We start from the raw sequence: 21,400 nt of genomic DNA on the forward strand, positions 1-21,400 counted from the left end.
TTTGTCACTTACACGGAAAACTCTGAAACTCCGATCAGGTCAGCCGTCTGTGAGCGAGTGATGGACAGAGAGACAGACTGCGCTTCAGTTGTTGTTCCTGGAAATGTGCTGCGCTGTTTCCCAAGAGCGGAACTTCAGTGTTTGTCATTGTTGATACTGTGGCGTGTGTGACGGTGTGATTAATGAGTGTGTGCGTGTCTGATCAACGCTCAGAGCTCAAATGTGTTTATCAGCTGTTGAGGCCATTCAGAGCTTCTTTATGGTGTCCGTTTCTCGTGGTCGACCAGTATGTTGCCAATACCGATACATCGGATGGTATTTGACATTTTTTAATTATTGGCATCGGCCATTAAGTTTTTCTGTTTGGCCGATAAGAGTCATGAGCAGGACTTTTATTTTGACATCGCTGAGATCGGCAGTGCGTTTCTCCGTCTTCATTAGTTTACTGTCTCTGTTTAACAGTTTCGTCTGATAGAAAGGCAAGTGCTATAATAATATTTTTCTCATATACCGTCGACATTCAGCAAATATGCATTTATATCATTTAATCAAGTCTTTGAATATCTAATAAATATTTAATTGTACAAACCTTGCAAACTTTTATGTCATATTCATGGTTTGCTGTATGTAAAATTAGCATTAGCACTGTTTATAGTGCTTTTTTTTTTAACTTTTATATTATCTTTCTTCCTTTTTTAACTATTTCTTTATTTATGAAAATAAATCAAAAAGTTCCTGTCCGAAGTGTAAATCTGTTTATTTTACAGATTTATTTATCAAGTTCAAATTATTTTTTTAATTGATTTATTTTCAAAAGATTTATTTCTAAATTATTTTAATAAACAGTGTATGAAACGAGGTTCCTGTGAGTGTTATTTTATATGCTACGATAGTTTTTACCAAACTATTTATTTTTTTATTTTTTTTAATATTTCCCATTTTCAAAGTAAATAAGTCTATATTTTTTTTATCTATTTTTATTTCAGTTTGAGTTATTTTAGTACATTAATTTACAACTTAATGAAAATATGAAATGTTGTCTTGGCAACTAGATGAAATTAAATAAAATATTTTTTTACTATTTTATTTTATTTAACTGTTTATGTTAATGTTTAGTTCATATTTTAAGTTAGTTTTTATTTTTATATTTACAGTCAACTTCAGAATTTTTGGCACCCTTGTTAATATGATCAAAGGGGGCTTTGAAAATAAATCTACATTGTTTATCCTTCAGAATCTTGGGAAAAGGATGTTGCAATAATTGGGTGCCAACATGAACTAGAGGAAAACATTCCCCACTTTCAATTGTTTTACTTGATATGTTAGAATTTTGTGAATTTTTTTTAATGAAAGTTCAAAAGGATTAACAATGAAGATTTATTTTCACAGCCACCTTTGCTCATATTTACCAAGGGTTTTAGTTTTTTTTTTTTTTTTTTTTTTTTTTAATATGCATATTTATTAATTTTCCATTTCAGTTATATAATATATATATATATATAATTTTACTTCAGTTAATGTTTATTTTATATTTTGAATAAGTTTTTATTTTTATATTTCCCGTTTTCATTATAATTTTACTTCAAGGCTTAGCAATTTTGTTGTTTTTGTCATTTTTATTAGTTTTATTTATTTATTTTTTTAAATGTCTATAGTTTTATTAATTTTATTTTAGTTTCCGTTTTAGTTATTTTAGTACTTTAAGTTACAACTAAATGAAAATGAGTTGGCAACTAGCTGAAATAAAATAAGTAGCTTTTTTAATATATTGTATTTTATTTCAGTTAAATGTATTTTTCAATTAGTTTTAATTTTTATGTTTCCCATTTTCATTCTAATTTTACTTGAAGTACTAAAATTACTCAAACTAAAACTGAAATAAGAATTAATAAAAACTATATAGACATTTAAAAAAACTAATAAAAATGACAAAAAGAATAGAATTACTAAAACTTTAAGTTGAAACTAAATGAAATGTCTTGGGAACTAGCTAATTTTAAAAAATAATAATAATTTTCAGTATTTCAGTTGAATATTTCAGTCTTTCTTTGACGTCAAGTAACAGAAATGGTTTGAGTTTGAACTCTGTTCAGGATCCGTTCAGATGTCTAACAGTGTGTCCGTTTCTCTCTCTGTGTGTCTCTGTGCAGATGACCCTCTCGCCGGCTCTGTCGACGGTGTGAACGCGGGCCGTCATGTCCCAGATGCTCCACATGGAGATCCCTAACTTCGGCAGCATGGTGCTGGGCTCTCTGAACGAGCAGCGCCTGCAGGGCCAGTACTGCGACGTCTCCATCGTGGTGAAGGGCCAGGCGTTCAAGGCCCACCGCGCGGTGCTGGCGGCCAGCAGCCTGTACTTCCGCGACCTGTTCAGCGGCAGCAGCAAAGCGCAGTTTCGAGCTGCCGTCCTCCGTCACGCCGGCTTGCTTCCAGCAGATCCTGGGCTTCTGCTACACAGGGAAGCTGACCATGGCGGCCAGCGAGCAGCTGGTGGTGATGTACACAGCCGGATACCTGCAGATCCAGCACATCGTGGAGCGCGGCATGGATCTGATGTTCAAGGCCAACTCTCCGCACTGCGACTCGGCCACGGCCGCCATGGACGAGCCCAACTCGGGCCCGCAGAGTCCCAGCAACAACCCGCTGGTGCCGTCAGTGTGGTCGCCCTCGCTGCCGTCCCGCAGGATCAAGCTAGAGGAGCCGCCGGTGAAACGGGCGGACGGGACGCGTCGGGTCGAGGCGCTTCGCTCTTCTGCGCCGGAGCGGTGGGCGCGTTCGCACCCGGAGCGCCAGCGTATCTCGGAGAGCGCTCCAGTCCAGGAGCGTCCAGCCTCCCGACCACCGACAGCCCCACGTCATACCAGAATGAAGACGAGGAGTTCGAGGAAGAGCCCTTCGACGCAGAGGAGACCTACAGCCAGCTGTGCGGTCGCTCCGCCAACCCTTACGGAAGTAAACCCAGTTTCTTTCCCACTCTTTCTGGTGATTTGAATGACAAATTATATTATCCAATGTCATTTTTGTCAAGGTGAAAAACAGATGCTTTGAAAAGAGATAACGAGCGTCAAAAAGCACAGTAAAATGTGTGTATGTGTGTATATACATATATATGAGCAATATCACACTCGTAGCCGTGCGATATGGCTGTATATCAGTACGGCTGTGATTCGGCTGTAGGTAATCACAGCGTGCTGATATAGAGCCATGTCGCATGTGTAATATTGCCTTTATACAACAGTTCGACGGCACGAGTGTGTAAATAAATAAGAAACAACAGCGGAGTGTCTTTAAAACCCTCTTTTGTGTAGAATTACTTCCTTCCACAACGGATTCAAATCTCAAGTTGACAGTTTGACCAAGCCTCCGTTAGAGAGAGAGAGAAAACGTCACTTTAGAACTAGTAACAAAGGAATGTTGTGTCGCTTCATTGATACTCACTGTATTTTGTACGGTATTAGAGAGAGAGAGAGAGATCACCTGAGCGAGCATTACCTGTGTCTGATATAACATTCATTCTTCAGGTCGATGTCCATAATATTATTTCCATTATAAAAATCTGTTTGAATGTCCGCTGAGGAAAGCGATCTTTGTATTTGTCCTTTTTACAGTTAAGGGAATTTTTCACAACATACAGCGCTAAAACAACATCCTGTTTACAAAAGTCCCTTTCAATTTAAAAGTCTCTTGCGACTGACTCATTCACTCGTAACTTTCACTCAATCCATATTACGCACTAATGGAGCCTTTCTCAATACAAAATACAACATATTATATATTTATTGAACAACATTTAAATTAACAACAATAGCCATTATAAATGACGAAAGGAAATAAACACAATTGTACAATTCAGTAAAACGCTCTACAGAATGTAAGTTAAATATAGCCTTAATATTAAATTATTAAATTTAACATAGCCATATTTGATTTGCTCAGGAACAAGTAACAACTACAACTACATTCTTGCCTAAAAAACTCTATATATACTATGTGTGTGTGTGTATGTATGTGTCTATATGTGAGAGAGAGAGAAATTAATACTTTTATTTATCATCATTATTATTTCTTTATATATATATATATATATATATTTATATGTGTGGGGTAAGTATGATTTTTTTTTTTTTTTAAAGAAATTAATATTTCTTAAATTGATCAAAAGTGAGAGTAAAGATATTTATAATGTTACAAAACATTTCTATTTCAAATAAATGTTCTTCTTTTGAACTTTGTATTCATCAAAGAATCCTGGAAAATAAAATGGTTTCCACAAAAATATCACTGTTTTCAACATTGATAATAATCAGAATTGTTTCTTGAGCAGCAAATCATCATATCAGAATGATTTCTGAAGGATCATGTGACACTGAAGACTGGAGAAATGATGCTGAAAATTCAGCTTTGATCACAGGAATAAATTACATTTTACTATATATTCACATAGAAAACATATTCTAAACTGTAAATATATTTTACAATTTTTACTGTATTTTTGATCAAATAAACAGCCTTGGTGAGCAGAAGAGACTTCTGTCAAAAACATCTTTTCAAAGCACTTTTCACTACTAAACCTTAGATTACAGACTTATTTCTTTGTGGCAGTGTGTGAAGTTGTCTAGACAATTATAATTAGAGGAGAGTCGGATAAGATGAGCCAGAGCCAAAAGTAAAATTTGATACACCTAATTATATTTCAGAGCAGTGGTTAATGTGAGGGTCCCAATCCATCCCTGAGCTTACGAACATTTCTTTTTTTAACGACTGGCAGAATTTGAGCTGTCAAAACGGCTGTAATGAGACATAAAACAGGCTGCGAAGAGAAGTGTGAACATTGGGCAGCCGAGACGTCTGTTTAACTGTGATGGCAGAGATGAGTGCTAAAGATAACCTGATGTTATTGTACAGAACGTCTTTCTCCAGAAAGCACTCGTTCAAAAGCATGAAGCGAATCATTTATATAATTGGAGGTTCATTCTTAGGAAGTGGTGCTAATAAATCACATATCAAAACATATTAATAACCCATTTCACTTTTAAAACTCACCAACCCTGATACATTCAAAAGGTTACGGGATTGAAGATCAGTAAAAAAAAGAGCTAATAAATATAGCTGCAAGCAGCGATGATGGGCCCAAGCCCTGGCGCCACCGCCACCCCGGTTGCTTAAGGCAACCTGTGTATGGCGGGCAACATACAAAATTATTTTAATTTAAATCAAACAATGACTTTACACGATATGAGACACTTACTTTTTCCTTTATTTGGCAACACTGTTTGAGATATCCTATAATCATTCGCAATTTAGCTTCTTCAGTGTCTTTGTTTCATTTGAGTTTGGTGGCGATTGCATGAATCTCCTACGATGAGTACTTAAAACTCACATTTTGTCACATTCAATCCAAAAAATCTGACTTCCTGTTGGTCGGAGCTAATGACTGTAAATTAAAAAGTTGTCCGGCTGGATGAGAACAATATATGTACTAAGTTTGGTGACTGTAGGTAAAACTATCCCCCCCAACTTTTGTCAAAAGTTGGCGCTATAGAGCCCCTCCTCCCCGCCCATTTCTAAGGCTTTGCCCATGTCTTCTGGCTGGCAACTTTGATGTGTGTGTCGAGTTTCATGCAATTTGAAGCACGCTAAGTTCCTCAGAAACCCCCATAAAGAATATTAAAGTTTAATGCATTGCCATGACAACAGTATTCAAGATATCAAAAACCCTTTCACGGGTGTGCATCTGCGGTGTCTTGACATTATTCTGATGAAGACTGAAGCAAATCAGGTCAAAATAAGAGGGCAATTTCAAAGCATTTTGAAAGTGACACACTTTCTGTTGCCAGTTGGTGGCTCTATGACTCACAATAGTCACATGTGATCAGCCTCCTACAACGAACATACAGCTTAAGTTTCATCAAAATCAGTCCATGTTTGCAGAAGTTATAACAAACTTCCTGTTTCCCTTTTCTCGCCATAAATGAATTTCAATGCCACGGCCAAACCGCTTGAGATATCAAAAATCTGTCCGCGATATATCATCCTCAATGTCTTGTCTTCATGCTGACTGAGTTTGGTGGTGATTGGATGATTCCCCTAGGAGAAGTATACAAAATTCCAGAGCATGCGTTTATCAAACAACCATAAATAGCTGACTTCCTGTTAGGTTGCCGTATGACTTAGAGTGCGAAAGTTGTTTGGCCTGATGAGCTCTATAACTGTATGAAGTTTGGTTACTGTAGGTGAAAAGGGGTGCACTACAGAGCCCCTCAAATACAACCACATAAAAGGGTGTGCCACAGAGCCCCCCTACAGTGGCCGACGATTCCTATGTGTGTGCAAAGTTTTAAGAGTTTTTGAGCATGTTAACCCAAAAGTGCCTGAAAGTTTGGGGGGAAAAAAAGTTTACCTAAGGAAAACAATAGGGCCTTCACCCTTTCAGGCCTTGTGCCTTAATAATGCCTAAATTAGCAAATTAGTTTTCATGTATTTTGTAAGTTTAAATATATTACGCTTTATGATGCCAAGATAAGTATAAAAAAACATGGTCAAGAATAAAATTACGATGGCACTTACTCAAATATGAAATGATAAAATCCCCTAGCCTAAGTTCAGCCTTTTTTTTGCCCAGAAAATACAAAAATGTCATTAAAAGCTAAATTTAGGTTGAATCTTTTTCCATGCAAAGAAAATCCAATGATGTTCCAATGAAAAACATCTTTTTGTTGTAAAAGTTATGATTTGCGTACTAAACCCAGTCCAGTAATGTGACAATACCGTAATGGATAGCTCAGTTTGCAGTTTAGTACGTCAGCAGTAAGTCATGAAGACACAGTTTCCTGAGAATGAGCCTGAGTTTAAGGATTTAGGGTTTGAAAAAGGTGCAGCTGAAAGCTCAAATGGTCTTTTGTCTGCTGTGTGTTATCAGTTTGATTTGACTGTAGATCTGCATCATTATGGCATAGAGACGGCCGTACAGGAGCTCATATCATGCATCTGTCAGTAAAGTCACACTGAACTCACTGCAGGTCTCGTCCGGCACTCGGGCGTCAGAGATTGTGAAATGCACTCTTGTCTGTAATCAGTTAGCACTCTAGAGGGTCACATTGTGGGTTATTTGAGAGATCTTTGTGTGTGTGTGTGTGTGTGTGTGTGTGTGTAATTGGCGAGTGTCAGTTTAAGGACTGAAGGACAAATGGAAAACAGAACTTTTCTATTAGTCGTGGCAGTGCAGAGCTTTGAGTTGAGGCAATCTGATGCGTCAAGGAAGTGAAGAGCAAGTTCTTTCCCTGAATAAAGTCACTGTAAAAGAAAATTGGTAACACTTTTAAGGTTTCATTTGTTGACAGTTAATGCATGAACTAACATCAACTAACAATGAGCAATATGTTTTACAGCATTTATGAACCTTTGTTAAGGTTAAAAATGTTCATGTTAGTTCACAGTGCAGTAATTAATGTTAAAGGGCTCCTTGATTATGATTTCACTTTAACTTTAGTTAGTGTGTAATGTTGCTGTTTGAGCATAAACATCTGCAAAGTTACGACGCTCAAAGTTCAATGCAAAGGGAGATATTTTCTTTTACAGAAATCGCTTTTTAAGGACTACAACAAATGGCTGGTAGGGACTACAACGAGCTTCTTCCTGGATTAGTGACATCACAAACCTTAAAATTTACATAAACCCTGACAATCCTCATTTTGGCTGCGTGAGATTCTCCAGCTTTGTTGTTGTTGAGCAACCGAAGTGTGAGCTGTTAAAGCTCCGCCCTCTTCTGGAAAGGGGGCCGGGAGCAGCAGCTCATTTGCATTTAAAGGAACACTCCACTTTTTTTGAAAGTAGGCTCATTTTCCAACTCCCCTAGAGTTAAACAGTTGAGTTTTACCGTTTTCGAATCCATTCAGCCGATCTCCGGGTCTGGTGGTACCACTTTTAGCATAGCTTAGCATAGTTCATTGAATCTGATTAGACCGTTAGCAAGAGTTTCGATATTTTTCCTATTTAAAACTTTATTTTAAAACTTTATTGTGCAGCGTCTCTCACAAATGTCTCCATGGTTGCAAGGCACGCTCCCTGTGCAAGCAGGGGGTCACAGGCACTGCATAATATCATTGCGTCTGCTGCACCCATGGTACGGCAGCAAAGTTCCTTGATTATTACGCCGGAATGAGAGTATAGTTCCTAGCCATATCGGCCTAGAAAATCGCAACTTTTCATTTTCCGTCGGTCTTAGTACACGATGTAACTACAGAAGAGTCAAGTTTTAAATAGGAAAAATATCTAAACTCTTTGGTCATTTTTGAGCGAGATGCTAACGGTCTAATCAGATTCAATGAACTATGCTAAGCTATGCTAAAAGTGGTTCCGCCAGACCCGGAGATCGGCTGAATGGATTTGAAAACGGTAAACTCTAGGGGAGTTGGAAAATTAGCCTATTTTCAAAAAAAGTGGAGTGTTCCTTTAAAGGGAGAAACACAAAAATGGTGTGTTTTTTGCTCACACCCAAATAAAGTTTAAAGTTTGAAATATTTAAGAGTTTTTAATGTTTTTGAAAGAAGTCTCTTCTGCTCAACAAGGCTGCATTTATTTGATTAAAAATACAGTAAAAACTTTACAAAACTTTACAATTTAAAATAACTGTCTTCTTCTGTAATATATTTTAAATGTAACTTATTTCTGTGATGCAAAGCTGAATTTTCAGCAACTTTGAAATTATATTAATGAGTTAAAGTAATGGAACATATGTTGGCATGACTTATTTATCAAATCAGTTTTTGTAGTGTGCAGAACAGCGCCTGAAACTCTTAGAAGTGATTTTGAGGAGTGATGCAATGCATCTGATGGTCTTTTCGACTGACAGACTTCCAATATTCATTTCAAAACATCATTTGAGCTGACAGAAAGGCCTTTTGGTTTAATGTTGCCGTCACTCTGTCTCTTCCAGTGGCAGAGAAGCCCGAGATGGCGGTCATGCCCGTGTCGCTGGAGAACCGCTCCTGTGTGCTGATCCGCCGGGATCTGGTGGCGCTGCCCGCCAGTCTCATCAGTCAGATTGGTTATCGCTGCCATCCCAAACTATACACGGAGGGAGACCCCGGAGAGAAGCTTGAACTAGTGGGAGGTTGGTGAAATCACTCATTTCCTTATGGTCAAAGACGGTGTTGGGGGTAACGCATTACAAGTACTGTGCACTATGTAATCAGATTACAGTTTTGATGTAACAAGTAATACATCACAAGTACTATGTATTTTGTAATCAGATTACTTTTTGATGTAACGAGTAAAGTAACACATTATAAATACTGCGCATTACGTAATCAGGTTACGTTTTTGATGTAAGGAGTAAAGTAACACATACTTTGCATTACATAATCAGATTACTTTTTTTGATCTAACAAGTAATGCATTACACAATCATTAGTTTTTTGATGTAACGAGTAAAGTACTTTATACACTTACACAGTAATATTTGAGTTACTTTTTTAAAAAAGTAATGCAGGTTACTTTTCAGTTTAATTACTTTGCTTAAACATTTTTTAAACTACTTAATTTAATCCTCTCTTTTCTCCAAAACATAGTCACTTAGACATGTGCATCTGTACACAGGAACAGACAGACGGTACAGAAATACCAAAACATGTTACTTTCAATTTTTTAATAAAAAGAGTAGGTAACAGTAGGTAATGTTAAGACATACTTACACTTTAAGACATTCTACTACCTTTAAGTAACTTGTCAACTACCAGTCATTAGAGTATTAGTAGACTGTCAGGGTTTAGTAGAATAAGTTTACATATACTTGCAAAGTTACTTATAGTCAGAATGTCTGTTGGGGAGCATCAAAATAAAGTGTTAGCAGATATTAAGCAGACAGTCTACTAATACTCTGTTAATACACTAATGAGAGTTAGGTGATATGTAGTTGCAAAGTTAGTAGAATGTCTAAAGTGAACCATCTAAATAAAGTGTTACCAAAAAAAAAAAACACCTGCAAGTCCTGGATGAGAGCAAAACTCAGCCACTCTGAAAAAAATTGGTTGATGATTTAGTTTACTTTAAACCGTTTTCACTAATAAATAAATGAAAATAATACAAGTATTTTGAACCTGGCTTTATCCATTGTTCACATTTTTGTTCGGGAAATGTATGCAAATTAGCATATTTAATTAGATAGTGTCTCATTTGCATATTTAAATATACCATTTAAGAAAACCTGATGTTCTTGATGAGCTGATAGTCCAGTGTTGTTGATTGTTGTGTTCAGGCACGGGTGTGTTCATGACCAGAGGTCAGCTGATGAACTGCCATCTGTGTGCCGGCGTCAAACACAAGGTGCTGCTGCGGAGGCTCCTCGCTACCTTCTTTGACAGGTTTGTGACATCACACCAAACGACCTCTGTAATGGGTGTAATGGTTCGGGTATTCCTACTGAAAACCTTCATTACGCGTCTTTTGGTTCGGTGCGCATGTGTACAGAAGAAATGCAGCGTTGCTTTAATCGTTGCACATGCAGAACTTCTGTTATAAAGTCAGAATTGCGAATTATAAAGTCAGAATTGCGAGTTATAAAGTCAGAATTGCGAATTATAAAGTGAGAATTGCGAGATATAAAGTCAAAATTGCGAGTTATAAAGTCAGAATTGCGAGATATAAAGTCAGAATTGCGAATTATAAAGTCAAAATTGCGAGTTATAAAGTCAGAATTGTGAGTTATAAAGTCAGAATTGCATGATATAAACTCGCAATTGTGTCTTATAAAAAGTCGCAATTACCTTTTTTATTTCTTATTTCATGGCGGAAACAAGCTTCCATATATAACTTATGGTTGTCTTTATCTGTAAATGTTACAAATTCATGCGAATGATTTCCATTTTGCGTAAAGTTTTGTATTGACTGCAAGCCAGTCTCCATTAAAGGGGTCATTAATTTTTTTTTTATTATTTTACAGTGTTTTCTAAGGTTCACTTATGATGATTTTTACATCAAAAATTGTCATAATTTAGAAATAAAAGGCCATTTTCTACCCTGGTTTTAGCCTCTGATTTGAACGCTCTGTTTTAAGGGGCGTGTCTGCTGTGAGACTTCACTGTGAACGCCCACTGCTGTGATTGGCTAACGTCTTTGCATATTACATGTGGAAATCTCTCAAACAAATAATGCTCTACTGAGAGATTCACATAGTTCAAAATAAATAAGAACTTTCCTAGCATTAGGATCCTTTGGAAAGTGATGTTATTTTTAGTCCAGTGATCCTGTATCTCTCTTCTCATCTCACTAACGCGCTAGTGGGCGGGGCAAAAGATGTGATGATGTAGAAGTAGGCGTTGGTCTAATTCTCGAAACGAGGCGTTTCATTAAAAGCAGTTTTTGGACTAACAAGGAAGTTTTGAGTTCTGAAACTTGACCTCTTATACTGCTGTACCGAAAACAAGGTACCGAACAGTGACTTTTTACATACCTTTACACGTCATTCATCTGAAGTGCAAGTACAGGTGCTGGTCATATAATTAGAATATCATCAAAAAGTTCATTTTTTTATTATAAATTATTTTTAAAAATGAAACTTTCATATATTCTAGATTCCCTACATGTAAAGTAAAACATTTCAAAAGTTTTTTTTTTAAATTTTGATGATTAGAGCGTACAGCTCATGAAAGTCCAAAATCCAGTATTTCAAAATATTAGAATATTTCCTAAGATCAATCAAAAAATGGATTTGCAAAACAGAAAAGTTAAAGTTCTTTAAAGTATGTTCTTTTGTGCACTCAATACTTGATCGGCAGGACATATTACAGCAAATGACTTGCTCCTAGCACAAATTACTGCATCAGTGAAGTGTGGCCTGGAAGTGATCAGCCTGTGGCACTGCTGAGGCACTATTGAGCCTTCAGATCATCTGTATATTGTTGGATCGACTGTTTCTCATTTTCTCTTGAAAATATCCCATAGATTCAGGTCAGGCATATTGGCTGGCCAATAAAGCACAGTAATATCATGGTCAGCAAACCACTTGGAAGTGGTTTTTGCACTGTGGGCAGATGCTAAAGTCCTGCTGGAAAAGGAAATCAGCATCTCCATAAAGCTTGTCAGCAGATGGAAGCATAAAGTGCTCCAAAATCTCCTGGAAGATGGCTGCATTGACTTTGCACTTGATAAAACACAATGGACCAACACCAGCAGACGTCACGGCCCCCCCAAATCATTATTGACTTCAGAAACTTCACACTAGACTTCAAGCAGCTTGGATTCTGTGCCTCTCCAGTCTTCCTTCAGACTCTGGGACCATGATTTCAACATGAAATGCAAAATTTACTTTTATCTGAAAAGAAGATTTTCGACCACTGTTCACTGTCCAGTTCTTTTTCTCCTTAGCCCAGGTAAGATGCTTCTGACGTTGTCTCTGGTTCAGAAGTGGCTTGGTAGTCCTTTTCCTGAAGATGTCCGAGTGTGGTGACTCTTGATGTGCTGACTCCGGCTTCATTCTACTCATTGTGAAGCTCTCCCAAGTGTTTGAATCGGCTTTACTTGACAGTATTCTCAAGCTTGCGGTCATCCCTGTTGCTTGTGCACCTTTGCCTACCCAATTTCTTCCTTCCAGTCAACTTTGCATTTAATATGCTTTGATACATCACTCTGTAAACAGCCACCCCATTCAGTAATGACCTTCTGTGACTTACTCTCTTTGTGGAGGGTGTCAATGATTGTCTCCTGGACCATTGCCAAGTCAGCAGTCTTCCCCATTAGTGTGGTTTCAAAGAACAAAAGATACCCGGAATTTATACTGTAGGGATGGTCATTTAATGAAACTCAAATGTAAATATTCTAATATTTTGAGATACTGGATTTTGGACTTTCATTAGCTGTACGCTCTAATCAACAAATTAAAAAAAAAAACCTTTTGAAATGCTTTACTTTACATGTAGGGAATCTAGAATATATGAAAGTTTCATTTTTTAAAATAATTTACAATAAAAAAATGAACTTTTTCACGATATTCTAATTATATGACCAGCACCTGTATATGAGATATTGAGCATTTTCTCATTGCTTTCTGTTTGTTGAACCTGCAGAAACACATTAGCAAACAGCTGTGGGACGGGGATACGATCTTCAACCAGCGACCCCAGCCGAAAACCACTGGACAGTCGAGTCCTAAACGCTGTCAAACGTACGTTATGCTCTATATGTCATGAGTGATCTTTAAGTCAACATTCATAATCAACCATTAATTCATGTTGTGAGGAAACCTTTTGTATTCACTTTGGAAGGAATTTTCTCCTAATAATGTTCTTTTTCTTTCAGTTTACTGTCAGAACTTCGCGCCCAACTTTAAGGAAAGTGAGATGAACGTCATCGCCGCTGACATGTGCACCAACGCGCGCCGCGTACGGAAGCGCTGGCTTCCCAAGATCCAGTCCATGCTGCCGGACGGGATGGAGGTCTATCAGGGCTCGTCCGCGGGCGTGAGTCTGGGCGTCGGCGGGCTGCCGGTGGGCGTTCAGCTGCCCTTCGAGCCTGACTTCAAGAACCTGCTTCCCTCGGGCATAAATCTGGAGCAGCGGCTCTACGCCGAGCGCAAGGAACCCGTGAGGACTCATTTGCCGATGGACAGCGACGGTGCAGACCTTCCCGGTGAGGAGGAGGACGAGGAGGAAGAGACCCAGACCGACAGCGCTGAGGGGACGTTGGGCGCGGGGCCTGTCAAGCCTGGAGCTGAGGGCGGGGCCTCTGTGGCCACACCCCCCGAGCAGCAGCAGCAGCAGGAGGAGGAAGAGGAGGAGGAGTTTGCAGACGGCCTGAGAATAAACGGGAAGTGAGCGGAGCAGACGGCTTCCTTATTGACTCTGGAAACCACCTTTCAGTTCATATCCACCGTGTGAATACATGCTGAAGGGAAGAATCTGTGTATTCAGAAAGCCAAACACACACAGGCATCGTGAAGAAACACTTACCTGTTCAGTTATCCTGGAAACTAGTATTTCAAGTTGAAAGTCATCTGGACAGTGTCATTTACTCCAGAGAAGTCGTGTGACGAAGCTGCGGGTGACCTTCATTGTGAAACATAATATTACGTTTTGCATGTTCCGTTCTTGAGATCACTTTGCCATAAATATAGCAGTGAATCTCGCAAAAGCATGACCAGATCACATTACGCCCCAAAAAACAAGAACCTTTGCAAAAAGAAAATGAAGCTTTTAACATTCAAATAAATAGCCCTGTTTACATGTTTGTAATCGGATTGATGACTGAAAAGCCTTCATGTAAACATCTGACTGAACGCAACTGTTGTTCAGAATACATGTAAACAAATAAGTGAATCGGATTGCAATGTTTAGGGTTCATATAAACATAAATCCTAGAATCTTAAATCCGATTGGATTCATTCCAGTGCAAGTAATCATGCCCATTATTTATGACAGTTAAGCCCCATTATTATTAATCTAAAATAATAAAAAATATAGAAATAAATAAACTATTAAGAAATAATTACTAGTAATTATTATAATATATACAGTAGTGGCCAAAAGTGGGAGATATTTGTTTTTAATAATCCCACAAGTTTGATTAAAGCATCAAAATATAAGGAAAATATTTTATATTTTTTAAATATGAGGGAAGAACAAATCACCTGTTTCAGCTTGTTTAATCTGACAAAATTATTTGGCGAAAAAAGGCAAAAACTACAGCTACAGGTTTTATTTTACTATGCAAAAAAAAAGCTGGCAAAATTTGTCATGTTTCATTGCGTTATTATCACAAATAAATCAATCGACTACAAGCACAACTATGCAATATAATCACAAAACCTTTAATAATATTTGAATAAAGGGTGAAGATATAATTTTCCCAAGACCGGACACCACTTTTGGCCACTGCTGTACATTTTGTAAACATACTTTCTTCCATACTGTTTTCATATTTATTTTTAAAGTACTGTATTAGAATCATTGATTAATGCAATTTGATTTAATTTTCATTAGAATAACGTCACAATGCAAACATAACACGGTGAAACGCGATCTGAGCATGTTGTCTTGTGAGATTCATCTACTATCTAGAAAAATGGCTGCGTTTAATAAAACTGAAACGATGCATTTCACGACAGTTGAGTGATGTTTCATGTCACTGCAGTTTTGAAGTGCAGTAGTTTTGAATGCTTCCATCATCTTTCAGATGCCTGCGCGTGTTTGACGTCAGACACTCACAGAGACAAACGCACGCCGACGCTGCTAGAATGTGCGCTCACTTCCACCGCTTGCATGCCAAATCTGATACAAATTCACAGCCTCGATATAATCTGCATCCCCCAAAACAAGCAGAAAAACTGCTACTGTTAATGTAAGGAAGGCGTCAGAGATGTGGGAACAGTCTGGAATCTAAGTGACGAGGTTTTTCTGTACTCGCTGGCTTCTTCACATTTGCACTTGATGGGTTTAAGATGGCGATGGAAAGACTGTTGACGAGCGGCACTAAGAGCGATGTTCGTGTCTCTGGGTGATTTTGTTCACTGTTCATGCAGGCTTTGCTTTACGTGCGAAGCGCTTCCTGTTCCCTACGTGTTTCTGACACATGCACTAGTCTAGAGGACACTAACAGAACAAGCCCTCCAGTCTACAGATGACACGATATGACAAAAACATGAAGTGATTCTCACCAAAATCACGAAATGATCTTTGGCCTTAAGAGACTCAAAATGTGTGTTGTTGGAGGTTCTGCAGGAGCAGGGTTGGAAAGCACTTGATTTTTTTTTTTTTTGTGTGTGTGTGTGTTTTCTTCATGAAATATGTTATTTTGATTTACACTAGTGGTCAAAAGTTTGGAATATAGCTAGGATTTAAAAAAAAAAAAAAAAAAAAAAAAAGTCTCTTCTGCTTGCCAAGACTGCATTTATTTGATTTAAAAACAGCAAAAATTGTGAAATATTATTACAGTTTAAAACAGCTGTTTTCTATGTAAATATATTGTAAACTGTAATTTATTTCTTTGACCAAAAGCTGAATTTTTAGCATCATTTCTCCAGTCTTCAGTGTCACATGATCCTTCAGAAATCATTCTAATATGATGATTTGCTGCTCAATTAGATAAATATATATATATATATATATATATATATATATATATATATATATATAAATTTTTTGAAAGTGTGATGGTTCAAAGGAAATATTTGGTAATATTTGGTATGCCTTTACTGTCACTCTTGATCAAATTAATAAATCCATAACTTTAAAAATTTGAATGGTAGTCTATCACCAGGGTTGCCAGGTTTTCACAACAAAACCCACCAGATTGCTACTCAAAACTAGCCAATCACGTTCCGGGGGGTAAAATCCACATTTTTGCCGGGGTTCCCCTGGTAAAATTCGCAAATATCATGTTATTTTGGGTCACTTCAACCTGCGGACATAAAAAACAACCCGCTGCAACAGTGGGAAAACCGCTGACTTGGCAACACTGTCTATCACCGTTTTCGCAAAAATGTTAATATTGATAATAAGAAGAAATATTACTTCTTTAAAAAAAAAAAACATAAAAAAATAAATTTTATTCCAAACTTTTGACCAGTAGTGTAAGCTCTTAAACATTTAATGACGCAAACATGTTATATTCTCACTGAGACTTTAAGAGCGTTATCTTTATCAGGCTATTAATACTGTGGTCGTCAGAATCTCCAGGTATGTCGAGTTTATGGAAATCCATCTTCAGTCATGATGACGTTGAGATCTACTGATTTGGCCACGTTATATTTGATTCGATTGGTGGTTTATTTTGCACTGTCGTTTGTTAAAGTGCCTCGTCAGTGCCGTTGATTGACAGCTGTCATGATTCTAATCAACACTAGATGATAAAGACTAAACTAAGGACGTGTCTAAGGACACATTTATTCTTTCTTTCTTGTGAAGAGTTCAAAACAGCATCTTCACTCTCTTCTCCTGTTTTATCATTAGTAGCATCATTAATCAGAAAGATGCCCGACTCGTATCTCTGTGAGGACGAAACGTCTTAAGGAGGAATAATCGCCTTGGTTTTGTTGTGGTTGAAGAACTTGTGCCTTATTGTGACTACTGATACCATCATAATAACTACACTTCAGCCTTGTTTGTTAATAATAATGATCAAACCTTCGTTTGTGGAGACGGTTTGGGAAATTATGCAAAAAAAAAAAATGTCATGCAATTGCTTGTTGTTTATCACAGCTGTAGTTGCAGGTGTTGGTTTGTTGTTTTAATAACCTCTACAAACCTGAAGATTCTGACCAGAACTGACAGATGGATCGTTGAAAAGATGTCTGGTATGATTAATACTGTTAGATTTCATGTTTATGTAGTCTGTGACTATTTAGAGCGATAGCAATACATTTCTAAAGGTAGAAAGAGTCACTAAAATGTGCTGGAACTAATATATGATCACTAAGGCCAGTTCTTACACTAGTATTTTCAAGCACGTCTTTTATCCACCTTATTTTTCAACACAGTTTTCTGTGAATGTGCGAGACTTACGAGGAATCAACTAGAAGAATAACAACGTGCTGTAAACGATAAAACTATTTGCGCTACAGACCAGTGTGTTATGACAACACTTTAAAATAATATGGTAAGAAATGTTTTGGTAAGAGCTGTTTTGTACAGCTAAAAATTGAGACACGTTCAACTTGCAAATGGCCGTGCCCTTGTCATGAGAAATCGAGTCCCCCAGGAATCGGGTCTCCTTTAGGACCCAGGCGGTAATGCCTGATCAAAAGTTGTTATCGTGATGGCTTGACTAATTATAATTCTAATTATATTTCACTATTGTATGATATTTATTACATTAAGTGTACAAACAACATGCTTGAAATATGAAAGAATGCATATGTATTGCATAATAAAACAAGCTGGAAACAGATATTGGAAGCAAAAAACATACCTAATATAATATGAGCTAAGCTAGCTATCGGGTAGATGTATGCCATGCTAGTACATAAGCTAACTAAAAAAGGTAAGAACGAGAAATACTTCACAACCTATAGCTTCAGTTATACTAGTATATGAACCATGTAATTTAAAAGACATTAATGGTCATTATAACGAATTTTAAACGATATAAATCATAACGTGAATTATAATCAGGCTCTAAAAATACTACCCATTAAAAGTCCGTTGAACCAATGGGATCACTCGGGGCCTAAAGGAGACCTGACTCATGGGGGGAGGATTCGATTTCTCACCACACCATTCTTATGTGAAAAATAAGGTGGGCTTCTCGTTATTTACCCAGAAACCCCAACGCAAGCATGCGTCTAATGCCAACCTTCCACGTATATTGTTTTATCTTTGAAGCTAAGCACGTGGCAAAACGTTGCACTATAAAGTGGATATCGGAGAATGTCCTTTGCCAACCTGTAGAGCGCAAAGCGGTTTGTTGTAGCTATTCGAATGAATGTAACATGCTAATTTATAGATTTCTCTAGGTAGAGGCTCCTTCAATAAGGCCGCGTGTTTATATCAGCACTAATGGCTAATGTAAGCGCTTTTGCACAGCTGTGAGGTTTTGTTTGCGTGTGAGAATGAGAGACGAGTGTTTGTGTCTGCGAGACCTCTTTGAGCAGCTCCACGTTATGAATATGAAATACAAACTCTGTCAAACTGAGCATATATTCGAAGATCACAGTGGTCCATAATTTCATGTGTATCATTTAGTGTTCGTTTGGCTGCTGCCCGAGTACAGATATCACGGAAACGGCCTTTGAATGTAATAAAAACAGCTGTTTTCTGATGAATCTCGCAAAAGAAATGCTCGCAAAATAAGAATGCGTATATGAATGCCCGTTCACACCAAGGACGATAACTATAATGATAAAGATATAGTTCTAAATATAAAAGAATAGCAGAGTCCACAAAACAACTATAATGATAACGGCATAGTGAAACGATATCGCTAGCAGGGTTGCCAGGTTTTTCCGCTCAATTGCTACTCAAAATTAGCCCAAAACCAGCCCAATTGTGTTTGCATTACGGGGAGTAAAATACGCATTTTTGGCTTCAACCCGCAGCAACAGTGTTAATGTAGCTCAAATGCGCGGGAAAACCGCAGACTTGGCAACACTGATCACTAGAATCACTTTCAGAGCGATTGAACTATAAAAACATTGACAGCCAATCAAAATCCATCCTGGTGTAAAAAGCGCTAGTATTTAAAGTGACAGACGACAAAACTGCAGCGCGCTTAAAATAAACAACGATATCACGCGTTAATGTGGATGCTAATATTGTTATCGTTCTTTGTGTGAACGGGTTTTTAAAGAAAATGAAGCAGGGTCATTCCTGCAGTTGAAGAAAAAATAAATTATTTTCTAGACTTGTCAGAATGTCTATCATAAAAACACTGGTCAAGCTCAGGCTAGTATCACCTAATAATAGTTCACATGTGGTCGAGGAAGTTTTTCCACCCTGTTATATGACATTTTTACAATGCAGTGTGTAACAGGGTGGATGATTTAAGATAAAGCCCATTACTAGCTAGGAAAGAACAACATGCTAGCAGAAGATTTACATTTAGGAAGAATTTGACACAACAGGGTGGACATGTTATGTTTTACGCTATTAGGTATATCTTCTAAAAAGATATACCTACACATTTTTACTTTGTTCATGGAGTTGAGTGCGTTTGCGCCATGTTGTAATTACCGTAATTACGAGATTCCAGCATTCAAGTCCTTGTAGATCTCATAATTACAACTTGTAAGCTGGGAATTTTTTTCTGAGAGCTCCTACCTGTACCATGTGACTGCTGCAGATTAATTTAGGCGTTGATAGTGTTCCCATATAAACGCATAATTCCCAGTACGAGGATGTGAACAGCTCCAGGTAGAAGGTCACTTGTCATCAAGAAATTACGGTACAACATGGCGTGAACGCAGCATTGCTTTCCCTCCAAGGAAATTGTCACTTCTAGCAAGTCATGTGATTTAGGGCGTATACTTAAGATTTTAAAGGGCAAGTAACACCAATGTAACAGGGTGGACTGAAGTTTGAGAGACAAACCAATTTAATGGTTTTACACAATAAAAAGTATGTATCACAATAAATTGTATTTTATGTCAAAGAGGATAATCAAAATTGCTAATTTAGAAATGTAACCTTAATTTCAAAGTGAAGTTGAGAAAACATGATTGAGGACAAGTGTCAAGTGCTTCAAAAAGTTTTTATTTTTTTAATCATTTTTGGGTACTAATTATGAATTTGTGTTAACTAGGTACATCTATGCATAGAAAACCATGTGCTATGATCAAAATTTTATGTAAAATATGAAGTATTGTTTCATGGGGACATAAAATCCACCAAACTATAGAAATGACCCCTAAAAATGGGCTTCATTTTCTTCATGCAAATGATCATTTCTCATTTTATTCCTTTGATTTTGGAGTGAAAAACACCCCGAGGAAATTGCATATTCCTCTGTGCAACCGAAAGACTTGCTGTTTAATTATTCAAATTAATATGCGCATTAATTATCCGCCTATAATAACTGCATGCTGTTTCTCCACAGACTGGTGTCCCGTGTGCACATGCGCACTGTACGTATGTGTGTTTCTCCTTGTAAATAACGGCAGCACTTTAAACGCCTCACAGTTCGTGTGAAGCTTGGTGAAATAAATTCACTGGGAGCTTTAAAGCCTTGAGCTCCGAGCGCTGACAATCAGAGGAAGAAGGTGTTTTCAGGATCTCTGCTATTGAATGTGTTTCTCGTCTGAACACACGAGGCCACGACTCAAATATAACGATAGCTAAGCTTTGCCTGTAGCGATGCGCTTTCATGCTTTGCATTAAAGACAGGTTCCTTAAGAAAGTTTATAACAAACCATTAAACTGCTTTTTTATTGAACTAAGAAACAATTATGTCTACTGCAACACGTCACAAATAAAATCTCTTTCATTCCCAGTGTCTTTGTGTTGTGTGATGCTTGTTTCTTTTTAAATGTACACTACATGTTCAAAAACAAAACTTCATGGATTTTGCGAAAGAACATTGTTTTGGTTGTGCTTTTGCTCTGCGGATGAATATGATTATCCTACTGCTCATAAAACATCCACTACTAGGCTTGAGAGATATAACCAGGTTAGATGGAAAGGATCTCAAGCTGACTAGCTGAAGCTGTTACTTTAGCTTTACCCATTAATAGACACGGTACTTCCTTGAAAATATATTCCAGCACAGTGCTACAACAACCATAATGAAATTAACCTTCTCAATAGATAATAATTTACGATGAACTGTTACACATGGCAGTTTAACTGTTCAATAAAACACCATACTCATCTGTTTAGTAATAAAAACACCATCATTTCCGTGTTGCTTTTACAACACTTCAAATCCCTCGCCATCTCTGAAAAGCCATGCTAATGTTGATTCAGGTTTTATTACAAGC

General features: G+C 37.4%; 1 protein-coding gene across 1 annotated transcript in view; it reads left to right on the plus strand.

Annotated features, from left to right (window-relative positions):
* Window positions 1–20,916, plus strand: part of LOC127513143 (nucleus accumbens-associated protein 2) — a 21,035-nt gene extending 119 nt beyond the window's left edge. The window contains 8 exon segments of the mRNA XM_051894734.1: window positions 1–38; window positions 2,151–2,374; window positions 2,376–2,704; window positions 2,707–2,952; window positions 8,936–9,112; window positions 10,256–10,361; window positions 13,062–13,159; window positions 13,294–20,916. The exon segment at window positions 1–38 is cut by the window's left edge and continues 119 nt beyond it. Coding sequence (XP_051750694.1) covers window positions 2,196–2,374; window positions 2,376–2,704; window positions 2,707–2,952; window positions 8,936–9,112; window positions 10,256–10,361; window positions 13,062–13,159; window positions 13,294–13,808 — 1,650 coding nt within the window. The 5' untranslated portion in view covers window positions 1–38; window positions 2,151–2,195 and the 3' untranslated portion in view covers window positions 13,809–20,916.
* Window positions 20,917–21,400: the final 484 nt, after the last annotated feature.

Source organism: Ctenopharyngodon idella, chromosome 5 (genome assembly GCF_019924925.1).
Source record: "Ctenopharyngodon idella isolate HZGC_01 chromosome 5, HZGC01, whole genome shotgun sequence".
Taxonomy (NCBI): Eukaryota; Metazoa; Chordata; class Actinopteri; order Cypriniformes; family Xenocyprididae; genus Ctenopharyngodon; species Ctenopharyngodon idella.